This window comes from Limulus polyphemus, unplaced genomic scaffold (genome assembly GCF_000517525.1).
Source record: "Limulus polyphemus unplaced genomic scaffold, Limulus_polyphemus-2.1.2 Scaffold1342, whole genome shotgun sequence".
In the NCBI taxonomy this organism is placed as follows: Eukaryota; Metazoa; Arthropoda; class Merostomata; order Xiphosura; family Limulidae; genus Limulus; species Limulus polyphemus.
This window is the reverse complement of record NW_013666952.1, coordinates 7,705-25,984: the sequence shown is the minus strand read 5'-3', so window position 1 is coordinate 25,984 and position 18,280 is coordinate 7,705. Positions and strand designations below refer to the sequence as shown.

The following is an 18,280-nucleotide window of genomic DNA, read 5'->3' as shown; positions in this document are numbered from 1 at the left end:
ATTAAAATTTTGATAATATAGCAATGTGTATTATAAACTATGTCTTGATGCCACACTTATTGACACACATTGATTATAAAGTAGGTTCATTAAATTTTGGATACAGCTCTGTAAGATAGGTCATGACATACACATTTTGACCCTCTCATATTTGTAGGACTAGTTGTTTGTAGATGTTGAAATTTAGTTACATAATTTGATGAAGACTGGAGAGAAGTAAGCAATACAAATTCAATATGATAAAGCTTACAGTTCAACAGTGATCTTTCATGTCACAAATACTCTAAATTAAACTATAAAAGTCTTAAACATATTATCATATTATATCATGAATAGAAAAGGAAAAAATACTTACAACAAAGCCAGCCCAAGAAAAATGTTTCTAAGACCAAATAACCTTTCTTGTCCACAATTAATCCAGCTAAAATGGTAATAACTCCAAGACCAAGATTTTGGACAGACTGCATTCTAAAGGCACAAGAAATATAGTTAATTCTAAAGGTTAAATCTTTCTTTTTCTATGAATACATACCTTAGTATTATTTCATATTTAATCCCCTGTTGCTGCTCAGACTGAAAACGTTTTTTTCATGAAATAAGCTTGTAGGTTTACTAGCTATACCCTTCACTTAAAATTATATATAGGACATGTTTTCAAGTGATAGTACCTATCACATATAAGGTTTATGGATTTGGCAATGAATCAATAGTCACAGATTAAAGGTAAAGAAATGGGATTCTAAAAATATTAAACTTTTAGCCAAAAATTGAATCAATAGATGGATATTTAGATAATCCACTAAGCAATCATTGTTAGATATTTTCAACTTTCTTTCTGTGCCCTTTGTGGCATTATTTGTTCAAAAAATATTTTGTAGGTCATAGAAGACCCTCCACCTACCAGTATAGAGTCAATTTTATTTTACTGTTAAAAGTGTAGATTTCAAACAAATTACTTGAATCTCACACTGATGAAGAAAGGGAAAAATCTGGAAGAAAGGAGGAATCAGCATGCTTCTTAAATGGGAAAAAGAAGCAATGATCATCAAAAAGTTCTAGTTATGTCAGGTATAAGATATGTCAAGGGGTTTATTAACTTAATACAATTGTAATGCTACATGAATGTGGGGGTTATTATGAACTGAGAACAGTTGCATTTATTGGGAGGAAGAACCTTGAATTATAGTCATGGTTACATTCCATTTTAACCTCATAACTGGCTTGATGGTGGCCTAGGAATCCAACTAAAGAGGCAAATGCTTAAACAGAGGTAAATAGAGGAAATATCCCTTTACCCTCATGAGCCATCTAAGTCTTAAACAAAATGGAACAGTCAGTGAAGAGATGTAAATCATTCTTGGTACTAGAAAAAAAAATTTATAGAAATATCAGCAGGATACAAGTCAGATTAATAGTGACTAGATACCACATGAACCAAGAAAAAGGTATTTTTTGTGGCACAATTCAAAAGACTTTCCACATGAAAGATTCTAAACAGAAGTAGTGTATGAGCATGAAAAATCAACAGGAAAGAAGAGAGCACATAAAAGAGCCAAGTATGTTCTGTAGGGCAAGAAAGGCCTTGGAGAGAACCAAAAGTAACTGTCAAAGAAAACAAAAAAGTGTTATCACTTTGTCACTAATAGAAGCAAAAGAAATTCTTCAATTGGCACTGATAAACTCATAAAAATAAAAGAAGTGCAAGATTAAAGAAAAAGTTGAGCTACTCAAAAGAGAATCCACTATGTAAACATAAGACTTGACACTAACCAACCATGACGACAGAAGTGAGACAATACTGAGGTTTGAGAACAGAAATGATTCCCACTTTTAAAGATGAAGAAGAAGAAGAAAAAAATAAAAAGAGAAACCCCAAACTGAACAGGACACTACAGGGTATGAAACAGAACACGGCACAATGAATTAAAGGCCAGTAAGTACAGAAAAAAAAAGCTTAACAAATTTTGACTGAAATCATCTACTACCATAACTAGCAAGTCTGAAACCAAAAAGTTGGAAGCTTGTGAATGAAATCATGGCATACATTTGAATCATTAAATAGTGTATAAAAGAACAGATCTTTCAACAAAATTTGTCCAAAAAAATTTCATTTTTAATGATAATAATTTTGTCACGTTTAAACAGAAATTTTGTACACAGCAAAAGTGAATTGCAGAAAACTAGATTCAATGAGCAATGCTTGGTGTCTCCCTAGTGACTGTTTTAGGAAACTATGTAGAGTGAACTGAGTGACAATCCTGGAAATGAAAACATGCCCATGTAATCATTATCAGTTCTAGATGGTTTACATGAGCAATGGACTCTTTCTTAAACCAAACACCAAACCCTTTACATAGAAGAGGATAAAGAAGCACTTTCAATGTGAGGTGAAAACAATACAACAACCAATATACAGTGTCCGAGACTTTAATAGGAAGTAATATCTCCATCTTAACAGTTTTAGACAATGGTCTCCAGTTACCTAGAGGAAATGCAGCTAGTCAACAGCACCAACTGCCAACTCTTGGACTACTCTAGCTTGACTGAATAGTGGTAGTTATCATTTCCATGGCAAAGACGTGTATTTCAGATAGGTACTCATCTCTCCATAGAACAAATAGCTAATACCTTGTGCCACTGCCAAAAAGCTGTTATGCATATGTTAAGCCTTTAATGAAACTCCCACTCCTACAGGTAATAATGTGTACTGAGCTAGTCTAGGACCCAATCAGTATTAGACTATACTCTTCCAACAACAAGAGAGTGACACAATTTCCATGCACAGTATTCTCCTTACCATTTTGTGTATACCATAAGCTCATTCTTGATGAGGCATAAGAGACACACTGGAAGTGATGAGGCCGGGTGGGTGGTTCTACAGTTTCAGGTAAGGAAAATGTTAAGTTCAGAAACATTACTCACCTCTCCACAGAACAGATAGCTAGAATGCCACAAAGTGAAGATTGTGGAGTGACCAGTCTAGATGAAAAAATCTAAAAGATGAGTTCCTCTTTCAAAATATAGTGACAGAAAGGGAAAGCTCATTGAACATGTCACCCACTTGGGAGGGGGACCTGGTGGAAGATTTCATTTATCTCTCTTTGTCCAGTACAAGTGATAGTGAATAAAGGTACTTTCAAAGGAATATCCTGCATGGTGCTAAAGTGTTACAAAGGTGAGTATAACTAAATGCTGCTCAACCAGCTTATATATTTCATGGGATTAGCATACTCTGCATGTGTAGTGTGGCTACAGCAATAAGATATACAGGACAAGAGAAAAATTTACCAGAATAAGCAGGTGTATGGATGAATCACCTCAGATCTATGTCCTGAGAAAAATTCAAGACTCAACTGGCTGGTGATAACTACCAGGAATGATCCAATTATTAGAGTAGTGGGGAAGGCCTTCCAGATAAACACTTCACTACTTGTGATCAAGGGATGAATTCAATGCAACTACTTGGTCTCACACCAGTAGGAATACACCAACCCAAAGAGGAATCCTTCATGGATTAATACTAGGGAAGCAAGGATTCTCCTACTTCACTAGAAGGAGAAATTCATGTAGGGAAGAACACCCAAGCAGTGTATGGACTGAACAGGAATTATCTATCATCCAAATAAGTTCCCAAACTCAGAGAATGTGCAATGTTACTGCAAATAGGGACAGCAGGAGCTGATCAAGTGTGAAGTAGCAGTATGGGTTGGAAGATAAAATAAAAAGCAGTCTTGTGGAAAACCCCATCTCAACAGGGACAGATGGACTTAGCACTCTCCATTACATCCTACTCAATGTGGATTTCAGGAGATAAAGAAAGTTATTCCTTGTGAGGCAACACTGTTCACATGGTGGGTTCCATTGTCTCCAGTGTGTATGTGTGTGTGTGGATAAAGTGTAAGAGTCAAGTTCTCACAAGACCAAAGCTGAGGGGTGGTTCCAGAAAAAAGTTATCACAGATCCTCATGATGGATGGCCTCTCTGGATGAGGGGCAACATAAAGGAGCCACAGGAAGAGGAACTCACACAAAAAACATCTACATAAAGAAAGGAAGCCAAATGGAGTTCCTGAGGTATAATTGAGGGAGTTTAACTCCACAAAGTTAAAATTTTTCTAAACTGAAAATGTATTTGTGATAGATACTAACCTCTCCTCACAAAATAGCTTTTCTTGATTATTACTGGCAAAAATTTTCAATGCTCAGTACTAGCCTTCCACCTCCTGCTTCTACATATCCACATGTAAATAATTATGCAGCAGCTCTCCACCAATAGGAGCATGGCACAACCCCTATTATATCCAACACCCTCTCCACATATGCACTCATTAATCACTTTGAGATTGGTCAGAAGACCTACACCATATATCACCAAAAGTGTGGAGGCTGGGTGGGAAATGTGAGAGGAGGTAAGTATCTATTGGAAATATATTTTCAGTTTAGGAAAATGTTAACTTCCGATACTATACCTTACCTCCCCTCACAAAATAGCTAGAATTTAACACTGAATTGGTGAAAGTTGGGTGAAAACATGATCCCGCTTTAGAAAGCACCAAAAGAGAGACCATGAGGTGTGGAAACCAAAAAAAAAAATCACACCTCAGTGGGAGAAAGCACCACATCTGATCAAGGTATACTCTTTGCTCTTTTATGACTGTATTGTAAACATAAAAGGTGGAAAAATATGAAGGAATCCCAGAATATGTATTATCGATTAATGGGTGTCGAGTGGCTAGGATGTGACAGACTGTAGTGGTAGTTTTACCTCATCCAACACCTGGTGGTATTTGGAATTGTACATGAGATCTGTGGTAGGTAGAGGATCACCAACCTCTTCACCTCGAAAGGGGAATTGGTAGGGAAGACAAGCTTCCATACCAAAATCCTTCTCCACATGCATGCATTTCCAAACCAACCAACACCTGATCTACCATGAGCCAACATCCAGCAGATGGTAGGAAGGAGGAAAGCCCTGGTGGGATGACATCTCCAGTCCAAAACCTGGTGGCATTGGCATTGGATATGTTTCTTTCAGTCTGCAGTAGGAGGAGGATACCCAGCCATACATATGTAAGAATATATGTGCCATATTCAGCTACAACCAACACCAGATCCACTGGGAAACAACATTCAGCAGAAAGTAGGAAGATGGACTGTAGACCTGGGGTGTATCTCTAGTCCAAAACATTACAGCAATTGGCATTTTTCATCCAGTCCACGGTAGGAGGAGGGATAGTGGCCAGGTCCATCTCCAACCAAGACTTGACCCACCAGGAATGTACATCTGGAGGATATTAGGAAGGAGGAATGCCACATTGGGAAAAAGCAATTTGCCAAATATATATATATATTAATATGGGGTAGTGCTACAACTAAAACCTGGCAGCATCTGGAATTATACTTCAAGTCCATGGTAGGAAGTGCTATATGCCATCGACACCTGCAGAATGCCACTGCCATACTCTCAACTGAGTGGTATGATGCATCTCTCGGGAGGACAGGCTTTCATGGTCCACCACCCCAGTGGCTAGGAACTGATAAGTAGCAAGGACTCCCATACTACACTAGAAGAAAGGAGGGAAAAACATGTTGGAGAGTCTGGAGGACCACATCACCAGAGACCAAGATACCCTATTTTGAAAAGCAGAGCAACCACGCCAATGGAGTTAATCAACCAACACCCAGTGGCATCTGGAATTGGTCACAGGATGGACAGTGCAGATTATAAAAAAAAGTATACTTGGACAGGCACCGTTTGCCACAGATTGTGATCCACAATACACTAGCAAACAGGCCCCCTGTAAATAAAGAAATAACAAAAACAGAGAAAAGAGAAACTAAGTCTATAGTATAAAGGCAAACGTCGACAAATTTGTGAGCAAAAACAAGCATGACTGTACAGTATTAATGTCAATTGAGAAGTGATTAACAAGTGCAAATGTGGAGAGGGCATTGGTTATGATAGAGGTTGTGTCGTGCTCGTATTGGTGGAGAGCTGCTGCATAATCATTTACATGTGGATATGTAGAAGCAGGAGGTGGAAGGCTAGTGGTGAGTGTTGAAGATATGCACCGATAGAAGGCAGTACTAATCGAGAAAAGCTATTTTGTGAGGGAGGTAAGATATTATATCGGAAATAATGCATCCTGATGAAGCAAATCCCAGAAACAAAGAAAGCAAGTAAACTTGCCAAAAGCTATAGAAAAAATAATGTAGCATGAAGAACATGTTAGTGTGACTTTCTCCAGTAAAGCTGTCAGGGTAATGATGCAGAGCCTCTGAAAGAAGGGTTAAGGAAGACAGCAGACTATGAAGGTGAGTAAATAAAAAATGAAGATGAGCAGATTTGGGGTAAAAAAAATAAAAAGAGTCGAAATAGGAGAAGAAACTTTCCAAGCTGGGAGAAAATATTCAAGGGATAGGAGCATTAAAAAATACATTCTACTTTGCATCAGTTCTCAAGGTTTAAGATCTTGTGCAGGGGTAAGATAATTTTGCTGAAGGCTTGTGCATTTCTGCTTAAGATACTGTAATTACACCTTGAGAACACCATTGACTTGTGCCTAGATGAGTAATAAAGTAAAAATACAGTTAGTGATATGGTAGACAAAATGGAAAATAAAATATAAATATTCATTTAGGAGGTTATAGAGGTTATGCAAATGAAATATGAAAACTATAAGGCGAAGAAAAGTATTTTTATACTTAAAACGAAAATCATCTTGAACTCAAACTATTAAGTTTGAGTGCAAATAACTATAAGAGATAAATAACATATTTTTAGTAGAAACACTTAATCAAAATAATTTCATTCTTTGTGTACAAGATACTTATAAGATAATCTTAATAAAAACCTTACCAGTTTTTGTGAAAATATGTTAACAAATCTCAAGAGTTACAGTATGTATTGTTGCAAAAGTGAAATTCCCATACGGGCCCTCCACAAATTGCAGGTGCCCATACCAAAATGCAAGAAAATATAATAAATTTGTATAAGAAGCTCTAACTGAAGCCATTTTAAACATCTGTATCTTTCTTTCTTGAAAATGAAGGTAAGTAAAGATAACACTTCAAATGTTAACTGAATATTACAAATAATAAGTGTAAAACTTCTGTAATTCTTAATCAAAAATTAATATGAGACCAATCACTACAGTGCTGAGGAAAAGAGTGAGCTTTTGATACACATAAAGTGCTCAAGGGGAATACTGCACTAATGGAAGGGCATAGTCTAATGCTGGTTTAACCATAGACATAGACAGACTAGTGCAGTACATATTATTACATGTAGGGGCGGAGTTTCATTCAAAGCCTTGGCACATGCACAAACTTTTCAGTAGTTGTTTGAAGTATTAGCTATCTGTTCTGTAGAGAGGTGAGTACCATGTATGAAGTTGGCTGTCACTCTTTTTAATGCATCTACAGCTTGAAAGTGGAGGGAGCATGTTATTGAAATACTGAGCTGCAAACTATAAATGCTTAGATTCATAGCCTGGACATATTAATACTAGGCCACATCTAGCTCAAGGAAAGAAACACATCAAGAAAGAAAGAAAAAAAGAGTTGGAGCAGGCAATCATTTTTGAAGAGAAAATCCCATGTGAAGAACTCAGAATCTGTAAACAAAAGCTCTTAATTTGGGTATGCTATTTTTCTACAAGAGCTGAACAAGGGAAGAAGAGTTTTAGATGTTATTAGCAGCTGTTGGTTATGAAGACCCATGAAAGTACTGCTGATGAGAAGCTTGAACATCAAGACTTAACTGGGGTTTTGGGCAAACCAAAAGGTTTGAATCCATAGCATTAGATCAAGAAACTTTCTGGCATTACAAGTGCCATGAGAAAGGGCTAAAATAGCTAAATGAGTGTTCAAGATACTCAAGAAAGCAAACACTGAGAAATGAAGAAAACAGAGGTAACTCTGGAAGAAAGAAGATAAGGTTCAAGTTTAAAGAAGCAACTCACCAACAGATACAGTCCTACATAACTGGAATCATCAAAAACAAAACTAAAAAAAGAGAAAGCCTTCAGATGTCAAAAATAGTCTCAGAAAATTAACAACCTGTTACAAAAAGAAATCAAAACTTCTTTAAAATGACTGATAAATGGAGAAGATATTGAGAGAGTCTCAGTTGGACACTACTACTTCATCTATGTCTCAAGGAACACAAGTCCTGTCTCTTAATAAAAATGTAGAATAACAGGCAACAACAATATGAATCCAATGAAATAAAGAAAGTTTGCACAGACATTAGTTTCAGTGTAGCCTGTTCCATAAAGAATTTAATAACAACAGAATATCTAGAAAAGTAAGAGGATGAAAAAGAATGGTCTAGAATTCTCATAAGTTAAGCACGAGGAAAAGGAGAAGAAAAACATAATTTAGGTTCAACGAAAAGCAAAGAAGTGCAAAACATCAGGTAAAAAAAAAGAAAAAAAGATGAATCATCCACCTCCAAAAGAAATTCCTCAAAGAATAAGAAACACACACATGTCAGGAATGGGCAAATAGAAAACAACAGAAATAATGTAAACATGAATGACCATAAGAACATCATGAATATCTCAAGAAGTTTCTGTATGAGAGTTTATACTCTCCCACCCTAGCTTCTTCATTTATTAATTTTTTAATAAAAAAACAGAAACAATTTTGTATTATCTTATAAGATAATGGAATACATGAAAGAGTACCAGAAGCCTCACTAGCAACATCAAAAAGACACAAGCAGAAGAACGCTGGAAAAGTTGAACAATATAAAAATTCAGGAGGAATCTTCACTAGTAGTCAAGGAAAGATGTAAATTTTCCAAATGTGAAAAATGTGTAAAGTATAAATGATTAAAAACTCAGAGAGATGCCAACAAAGCACAATTTTGTAGCATAATCAAAATGATGAAAAACTGATCACCGCAGAAGGCAAATATTAAAGAAAACTTTACTGCATATGCAAGTAAGGTGGAGGTTGATAATTGATGGAAGAGTTTTGGGAGTTACGGGTGAGATAGTTTGTAAATGAGTAATATTACAAGCCAGTTCAGGAAAAGGGATGAAGAAGACCTACTTAACAAACTCCATGCATTAGCTGCTACCATTCATCTAGAAGTACAGTACAGTTTTAAGCTATTTTTGTAAAAAACTAAATTCAAATCCAAACATATTATAATGTCTTCATTTTTCCTTAAAACAACATAAAATCAAAAATATTTTATTTTTCATTATAGTGTCACAAAAGAAAGTTTCACAGAGGTTTGCATTAAAAACACAGTAGAACAACTAAAACTGTTTAAAAGAATATATTTTAACTTATTAGAGAAAACCTTTAGCTCTAGTAAATCAATAAACTTGCATTTTAGATATAATTATGAAATAATTGTAATCTCTTACTTATCCATACAAATGAAATAAACACAGTTTATGAACTGTGCAGATGGTCCACAAACATGTGTATCACCTGGCATGAAAAAACTATCTAGATCGGATCTTATCCTATTTAATAAGTATTTTGCTGAAGGACTTACATGCCATAGGCTGTACCAAGCTGGTGTTCAGGGATAATTAGAGCTACCATTGGCCACAATCCTGATGCAAGCATGGAGTAAGCAAAACCCATTATAACCTAACAAGTAAAATCCTTAATATTAAGTTATGTGAAGAAGCAATAAACTATAATCATTTTGTCATTTAGAAAACAAGATACCAAAGGATTTCTTCAAGTTTTATGTAAACACTAAATGCTTTTATAATAAATTGGGATTTGAAAAATTCAAGGTTGAAGTGGAAATGATCAGAAATAAATCTAGACATTATTAAATTCAGTAATTTAATGTAGACCATTATTTGGTAATGCCGGTATGTATAGCAGCTTATAACTGGCAAACTGCTGGACTGACTGCCACCAATCCTGGCAAATACCCATAGGGCCACCTGGGGAGTGGTATAATGCAGTTGGCATTTATATGAGAACCCCCAACTTTTCTCCATGAGTTTAATAGGTATGTCATTTAATTCAGCATAAAAGAGTAAAAAAAAATACAGTACACATTTTACATAAACTAGATTTGTACACCTATTAGAGTTTCTGTCTTGTTCTATAGTCTGTCACAATGGAAACATGTTGACATCTACTTCTCACTTTATAAATACAAATTGACCAAACAATTTTTAAACAGCTTTTAGCTAGCAATAAGATATTTGACTATCATTATAAAGTACATACTAGTTGTCCATTGTAAACTTAGAAAAAATAAACAAAACACTTGTACAAAATTACTACTGGCATGCTAGCCTGTCATATAGTCTTTATCATTAAGCAATATGTGAACTTAGTGCTAGCACACTACGACCTACTGGTTTGTAATGATGCTAAATTGTTGACTGGCTGACTTGTTGGTATTACTCTTAATTTTGTAGACCAATTGGCTATAAAATATTGTCATTCAAGTGTGCTGGTACTGAGTTTTCAAACTAACTGGTACTGAAGTATTGCCTGGCTGGTTTGTTAGTATTACATGTAAATTTACAAACTAGTTGGTTATCAAGTATTGTTAGAGAAGTGTGCTGTTACTGAATTTTCGAACTAATTGATACTGATAGACCAGTGTTCTGACACTGAGCTTGCAAGCTAGTTACTATGTAAGCACAAAGATTATGAACCAATTGGTGCTGGAGTAATGACAGGTTAGTATTTTGGCATTAGCTTACAAATGGTTAGTTTGAAAACTCTGTACCATTACATTAATCTGTAAAAATTTGATAACTGGTTTGGGTAAACTTAGTACAAGCAAAACAGTTAGTCAGCACTTTACTACTAAATGGCTATACTGTTAGTATCAGCAGGCTTTACTACTCAGTCTTCAGAAGCTGCTTATTCTTAAAGGCAGGTGTAACATGCATAACTCTTAAACCTTTATAACAGATCAGTGTATAACAAAAAATGAGTATGTAATATATTTTGCATTTCCCTTTTACGCTTTGATTGCACTTTGCATATACAAATGAATTAATTCTGTTTTAATAATTTTATGAGCAGCTTTCATTTTAATGTGTTACAAAAGAAACTGATATATCCTTAATGTACAGTTTATTAATTCAATAACAAAATTTCTTAGATTTAATAAATTAATTAGAAAGGAAAAGAATGATATTCAAAAGGTTGTCAAATAAACTGAAAACTACAAAAATGTTATATGTGTGATATTAATTATTTTTATTTGTTAATTTCTTGAATTAACCAAATACCATCAGTTTTATCAAAGTTACTTAAAAGTCTAAGTTAAAAACAAATTTATTAATTGTTTCCATTGAAACTTTTATTTTAGGACAGTATCATTTCCAACACTGAAAATATATTTCTGATAGATACTCACCCCTCTCACATACAGCTTTCCTAATTCAGTGCTGCCCTCTAGAGACAATCGTTTTGCTCACTACTAGCCCTGAGGCTCCCACCTAAATTCCCATGTTTCTGTGTGATATTTCTGCATTGTTGCATGAAAAAGAGCATATTATAACCCTCCACCAATAGGAGTGAGACACCTTCTCTTAGAGCAGCTGACTCCCTTTATACTGATTGTTCAATAATTACTTTGAGATTAGACAAAAAAAGATGCACTGGAAGTGGGGAAGAAGGGTGAAAAGCTAGAACTCCATGTGCAAAATTTGCCAAGATGAGCTCCCTTCAGGAAGACTTATAGAACTTATAGATTGCGACACCCTATACCATGGAACAGTATAGGAGCACAACCATGGGAGACTGCACCTGATCTGTACCATGGCACAGTTTGCTTGTAAAGAAGGGAAGTGTCACTAGAATGGGAGGAAAATACAAGCCCATAACCTGTACCAGGCTCACTCACAGAAGTGCTATACATGTAGTGTGGCTAGGGTGCATCAGATACATGGTGGGTCAACTCCAGTTCAAAACCAAGAGCACCAGGAATTCAAGTTGCAGTAGGAGGAGGTTTCCAGTGAGGCAGAACAAGAATTTATCATTTGAACTGCAACTGAGTGATGACTTATGTTGGCTGGTCTTGCACCAATCCAACACCAGGGTTGTCACATGTTCACTTCCATGCAAAAACACAGCAATATCATGTGAAAACACACAAATTTAGGTGGGAACCTCAAGGCTAGTGGCAAACAAAAAATTTGCAAACAGAGGGCTACACTGAGCAGAGGTTACGTATCATATCAGAATGAATTTTGTTTCTCAGAAAACATTTTCAATAATACTTGTGAGTCTATCGCATGGAGATTTATAAAAAAACAAGTCTTAACAAAACAGTGATTCATTTCATAGAGAATGTACACACACAATTTATCTGAATTAAGTATTTATTTAGACAGGAAACAGAAGAGTAGGCCAATATTGTTTATTTACTATTTAGTACTAAATTAAGAAGAATATTTACTTACCATAGCAATCCAAGGATTAAGGAAGGAAAATGCCAGTAATGCATGCATCCCTAAAGTTAATATGACAGATACAAAGACCCATGTGAGATGTCTTCCAGTTTTGTCAATTAAAAGTCCTAACACCGGCGATGCTCCAGCTGATACAATGTACACTATACTAAAAGAAAAGGACAGTAATTATACATACCAAAAATAGAAGACCATGTTGACAAAATTTCTTCATTTATTAAAATATAATAAATGCATTATGTCTAAAATAGTTAAAATTAACTAAAATAGAAAAAAAATGAATAAACAGTGTAGAAAATAAATCATCAGAGTAACCCTTTCACTATGGGTCTGATCCCAGGGGCTGACCTCATAACCATTTTGTGCTTCTTATAGTTTTCATACTATAACTTTTCATAGAGCATGCATATGTTCACAAAATTTATCAGCAAACATTACAAGGCTTTCATACACAAAATATCATATTTTGTAATTAAGTTTTACGATTTTTTAATTAATGATTTGCTCGTGCATTTTTTCATTTCAAAAGTTGACTATCCAACATACAAAGTAATTTTTATTTTAAGATTAAAATGATTTTTATGCATCAGAAAATTGTCACATATGAAATTTCTATAACCTCCAGATAATTACCAAATTTTTGTTTAGAAAAAAATTTATATTTTTTCTGTAATTTTCACTATTTTATCACTGTACAGGTTTGGTCAATCTTACCGACTTTATAACCACCATAAAAAATTAGGAAATAGATATAAATTACTCATTTTTCATTCTAGAATGGCTACAAATTATAACACAAATCCACAAATGTTTATTTTAAATAGCATAAATCTCATAATATTATAACACAACATAATAACATCACATAATGTTTAGGCCTGTCCCATTCTCTAAATTAAACTAAAACTATCAAATTAAAAAATTAAAAATAAAATACAAATCTTAAAGCCAGCCCATATAATTCATATAATTATCAAGTTTTATTTTAAACTTGTTTAAATTTACTGTCTCCACAACATCCAAAAGCAACCCTCTCTAGAGGCCAACCACCTTGTTAGAAAAATAAAACTGTCTTAGATCAAGATGACTCCTACCTTGCCAAAATTTATATTTGTGTTTCCTAGTGCTACTATTCTCACTGTTGAATATGAAAAAAGATCATGCATTAACACTATCAATTCCTTTAACAATCTTGAACACCTCAATCAAATCTTCTCTAACTCTTCTTCAAAAAAAACAAAAAAAACAACAATTTTATAGATCTTAATCTTTCCTCATATGATAACCCCTCCATCCTAGATACCATTTTAGTAACCTTCCTCTGAACCCTTTCCAACAATCCAATGTCCTTCCAAAGGTAAGAAGCCCAAAACTGAACACAATACTCCAAATGTGGTCTAACCAGTTATCTGCATAATGAAGTTATAACCTCTTTGGACTTGTATTCAATATTTCTGTAGATATAATGTAAAATCCTATTTGCCCTACCACTAGCAACAGCACACTGCCTGGATGACATAAGAGACTGATCAACCATTACACCAATTACAATAACTCATGTTACCGTATCCAATAGTATAAAACTGGCCTTTACAAAGTGCAACTGTCTTAGCTTTGTCCTAGTGGACCATTATTTTGTAGAAGACAATTACATTTCAGTTATAATACATTACATAAAATATATGTTATTACTATGTATAAATAAATTCTTAAATTTCTGTTATTTTTCTTATGAAGTTTGTACTCGCTTGCTGCAGTTTGCTAAGCCTTGTCAAATTTCACACGTGGAGGATATAAAATAAAATAATTCTTTTAAGTTTTTATATATGAATTTTTGAAATAACAAAAAAATCACAAATTACTTTATCAATACCATAGAATTCTACTGTAATTTATCAGGCTTACTAACTACACTATAGGTGGGTCTAAAAAAATTAATATTTTGAGCACCATTTTCTCTTACCTCTCCCCTTCGATTCTACAACTAAAAAGAAGGTTATTCCTTTGTAAGTACTTCGCAAAGGCCGAAAAAACCATGAATGAAAAATTCTGATCTTTTAATTTGTTATAAACATATCATAGAGCAATGTAGGTGTATGTTAACAAGTATTTCCAAATATCGAAGAGTTGGGTGGGGCCAACTTGGTTGATTCACATAATATAATAATATCTTAGAAAATAGAATATTTAATATTCTAGCTTGTCAATATTGGTAACTTTAGTTTCTAACTCATGAGAAACTATAGACCTTGTAGTTGTACATCACAAACATCTAATTTGAGCCAAAGGATTCAACATACCATGTGACATACAAAAATTGATATTTAGGAATTTTGTTTTAGTATTTACTTTTAAATTAAGAAATTAACAAAAGTATAACACTAAAATTTGGATTATAATCGAAAATTTGATACCAAACTTATTGACATACATTCATAAAATAGTAGTTCAGTAAAATATTGAATGTAAGTCTACAAATGTGATGACATGCCCTCTAACCCCTACCTGTAGTGATAGGGTTAAATAGAGTTGGTGGTGTTTGGTTAAAATACAATAAGGTCACTAAATATTTTTTCACATAAATTATTACAATGCAGTTAAACCCAAAGACAGTCATAAATTTGAAATATTCCAATTAAAAATAATTGTTTTTGAAGTATGCATCTTATTACCTTTGTCTTTAGTGAATTTTTGAGTTTATTTTAAGTTTTACAGACTATCAAAAAATGCATATAAAATGCTACCCACTATTTTTGGTTTGTTTGTGGTTAAGTACAAAGTAACACAATGCCTCTGCCCATCAAAGGTATCAAAACCCAAATTTTAGCATCATAAATCTGCTGACTTACCACTGAGTCACTGGGTGGTTTGTCCACTAGTATGAGTACAGAAAAAACAAGAATAAAGTCATGAAAGAGACAGTAAAAAAACATACACAGCTGCATTTTTAAAGCTATAGCCTCACATTAATTTAAGCAGAAAATGTAAAAAGTTATATTAAAGGACCATGAGACCATACTTAAAATATTTTCAATTCCAGTCATATGATGTTCCTTCAATACATACCCATTTATATTATTGGCCATTGTAGGACTAAATTCAAACTTCCTCATAAAGAAAACACTGAAAAATAAAAAAACAACATTTCTAAGAGTAACTTAACTTTTGTTATAATCACAACATATGTATTTCTAGGAAAATCAGTTATAAGTATAAATCTTCAATAATCATTAAAGTTTTAAGTATTTGATGATGGAATGGGATAATTACATTATACTATTTAACACAATTCTTACAGAATCCTGAAAAAGCTTGGTAATTGACAAGAAATAGAAAACAAGGGTATATTTTTTGGTAGAACTGCTCAAAGCAAATTCACTGGGACAAGTTGAAAATAGTATATGAGGAGCAAGTTCTGGTTAAATTGATATATTGACTTTAGAACTAACTTTGAAAATTATATAAGAATATGTTGGGCAAGTTGCAATTATTTTGTGTTAAACCCAGCATTGAAAATCATACAATCATGTGTTGAGCAAGTTACAATTAATATGATGTTAGAAACCAACATTAAAAATGACACAATAAAGCTGCTACAGAAGATATTGGTAATCATGGGAAGTATGGTCAGGATCTCTAATGAAATGACTGTATAATATCAAGTATAAGAATAATGGACCAGTTTGGAAGACCAGCAGTGTCAAGATGCTGTGAATTAAATTTCTTTGAGAGAAAAAACTGTAAGCTGCTAAAAGTGTGGAAAATCTATATATGAAATAGCCACATGCAATTTACTGTGTACGAGACCATTATTCAATAGTATAATGAATCTGATAGTACAAATTTAAAATATGTTTGAATCAATAGTATTGTTGAGCATTAAAAACAATTACTGATGTTAAATACATTATTTAAAACTGATTTTGGAGCCTCACCATGTTGACAAAGTCACGTTCTATCTGACGAAACTGAAACCTGACAATAGCTCTGCAGCATAATTTCTATTGTAAAATGGCTCCAATGTAAAGCTGCCATGGTTAAAGCATACCACTCCTCTATGCTGCTTTCCATAATCCATCTAGGGCAGGAGGATGATGGTTTCCCAGTGCTCAAAGGCAATGCATCCAGTAACTTGATATGTGTCTTCATATGGATTAACACAAATGCTCATTTTGTTCCCCAGCTGCTTGAGGTATGCAATAGTTGAACAGATGTGTCATGGAAGCAATGTGTATATTCATGAATTATGTCATTTTTCTAGATAGAGATCCTTCTTGATTATGTTGTGTATTGCTGTCTGGGACAAGTTGGTGGCATTTGCTACTGAATCCTGTGTTCATGGATTCTCAACTGTTACAAGACTCAACACTTTACTTACCATGATTGGGATACAACTTGTTGTAGGTCTCTTTCTGGATGGTCTTGGTGCCACAAGTTGATCCCTATTTCTTTGTTTTCCCAATTCCATTAAGTACAAGGGATATTGCCATCTTAGAAATTCTAAATCCCTGGTCTGAACACATCTTTATAATCCAAGTGTATGAACATTTTGTGTCATAAGGGACTGTTATATACACTTCCCAAAAGGTATCAAGGCAGCACATTACTTATAATATGCCAAAAAATGTCAAAATATAGATCTCATACATTTAGTTCCACTGCAACTTTATACCGGCTATGGTTGTCACACGATCAATTGATTTATATATTCAAGATCCTTTTAATATAATGTATTTAACTCTCCATTATTGTTAAGATGTGAACATACTGGAATAAACATTATCAATGAGGTATGTTGCAACATGCTCTCCATAAATGCTCAGCACTGTTTTGCTTGATATAAAGTCTGTCAGCACTGAAATTTTGGTGTCAAAATGCTGAGGTATAAGTTTAAACTCAAAGTCAAATATGGGTTTAGAATAAGGTAAGTGAACAATTTAGCCACAATTGCACTGTTTCAATTGTGAAGAATTTTGATGGGACATTATAATGGGAGCTATATTCTGTGTATTGACTGAGAAATGTAACTAAAGTGTGTTTGCAGATTTAATGCCAATAGATAACAAAAGATTTCAAATGAGCATATGAAAGGCAACAATATTTTAATTCATCAGAATAATGCCCTCTGCCAATATTAATGTCTTGGAATAACCCATCCAAAATCCTAACCATAACCCTATAAAATACAGCTGAATGTAGTTCATTTGAAAGATTAAATACCAGATTTCCAGTCCTCACTAAGTGGCTAAACTCTTGAAACAAAACTGGAAAAATTTGCTCCAGATCCTTCTTGAAATTTAGCTGAGAGCATGCATTGCATAATAGCAGCAATTATTGAGACTAAGATTGGTAATGTACCATACTGGGATAATAACTGTTCAGACCCTCATTCATTATAATTATATATTAAAATAATTTGGGAAGGCAGTGTATATATTTTCACACACAAACATCTACACATTTATATCTTGATACAGGCTGTTAGCATCAACAAAATGCATGACAGAAATTATCAAGAGTAAAATTTATGGCAAAAATTAATGTTCACTACATTAAAATAACATTCTAATGTTTCTAAAGAGAAAATGTATTTCAGATAGATATTTAAGTCGTCTCACATAATAGCTTTTCTTTTTCAGTGTTGTCTACTATATGTACAGATGTTTTGCTTGCCACTAGCCTTGCTACTCCCAACTACTCCTTGTGTTAAACGTGGTACAGCCCTCCACCAATATTAGTGAAACACACCTTCCTGGCACAGCTGGCTTCCTCTATACCAGCGTTTCCCAAACTATATTCTGCGGAACACTTGTGTTCCATCCAAGATTGATAGGTGCTCCGTGAGAAAATCATGATTTT

The 18,280-nt window shown here is 34.0% G+C and overlaps 1 protein-coding gene across 1 annotated transcript in view; it reads right to left on the bottom strand.

The window, feature by feature from the left end:
• Nucleotides 1-18,280, bottom strand: part of LOC106463180 (major facilitator superfamily domain-containing protein 1-like) — a 40,335-nt gene that overhangs the window by 14,683 nt on the left and 7,372 nt on the right. The window contains exons 3-6 of the mRNA XM_022390616.1: nt 15,488-15,544; nt 12,413-12,569; nt 9,517-9,614; nt 356-468 (exon numbers count right to left, since the gene is read on the bottom strand). Of these exons, the coding sequence (XP_022246324.1) occupies nt 356-468; nt 9,517-9,614; nt 12,413-12,569; nt 15,488-15,544 (425 nt within the window). The remainder of the gene's footprint in view (nt 1-355; nt 469-9,516; nt 9,615-12,412; nt 12,570-15,487; nt 15,545-18,280) is intronic.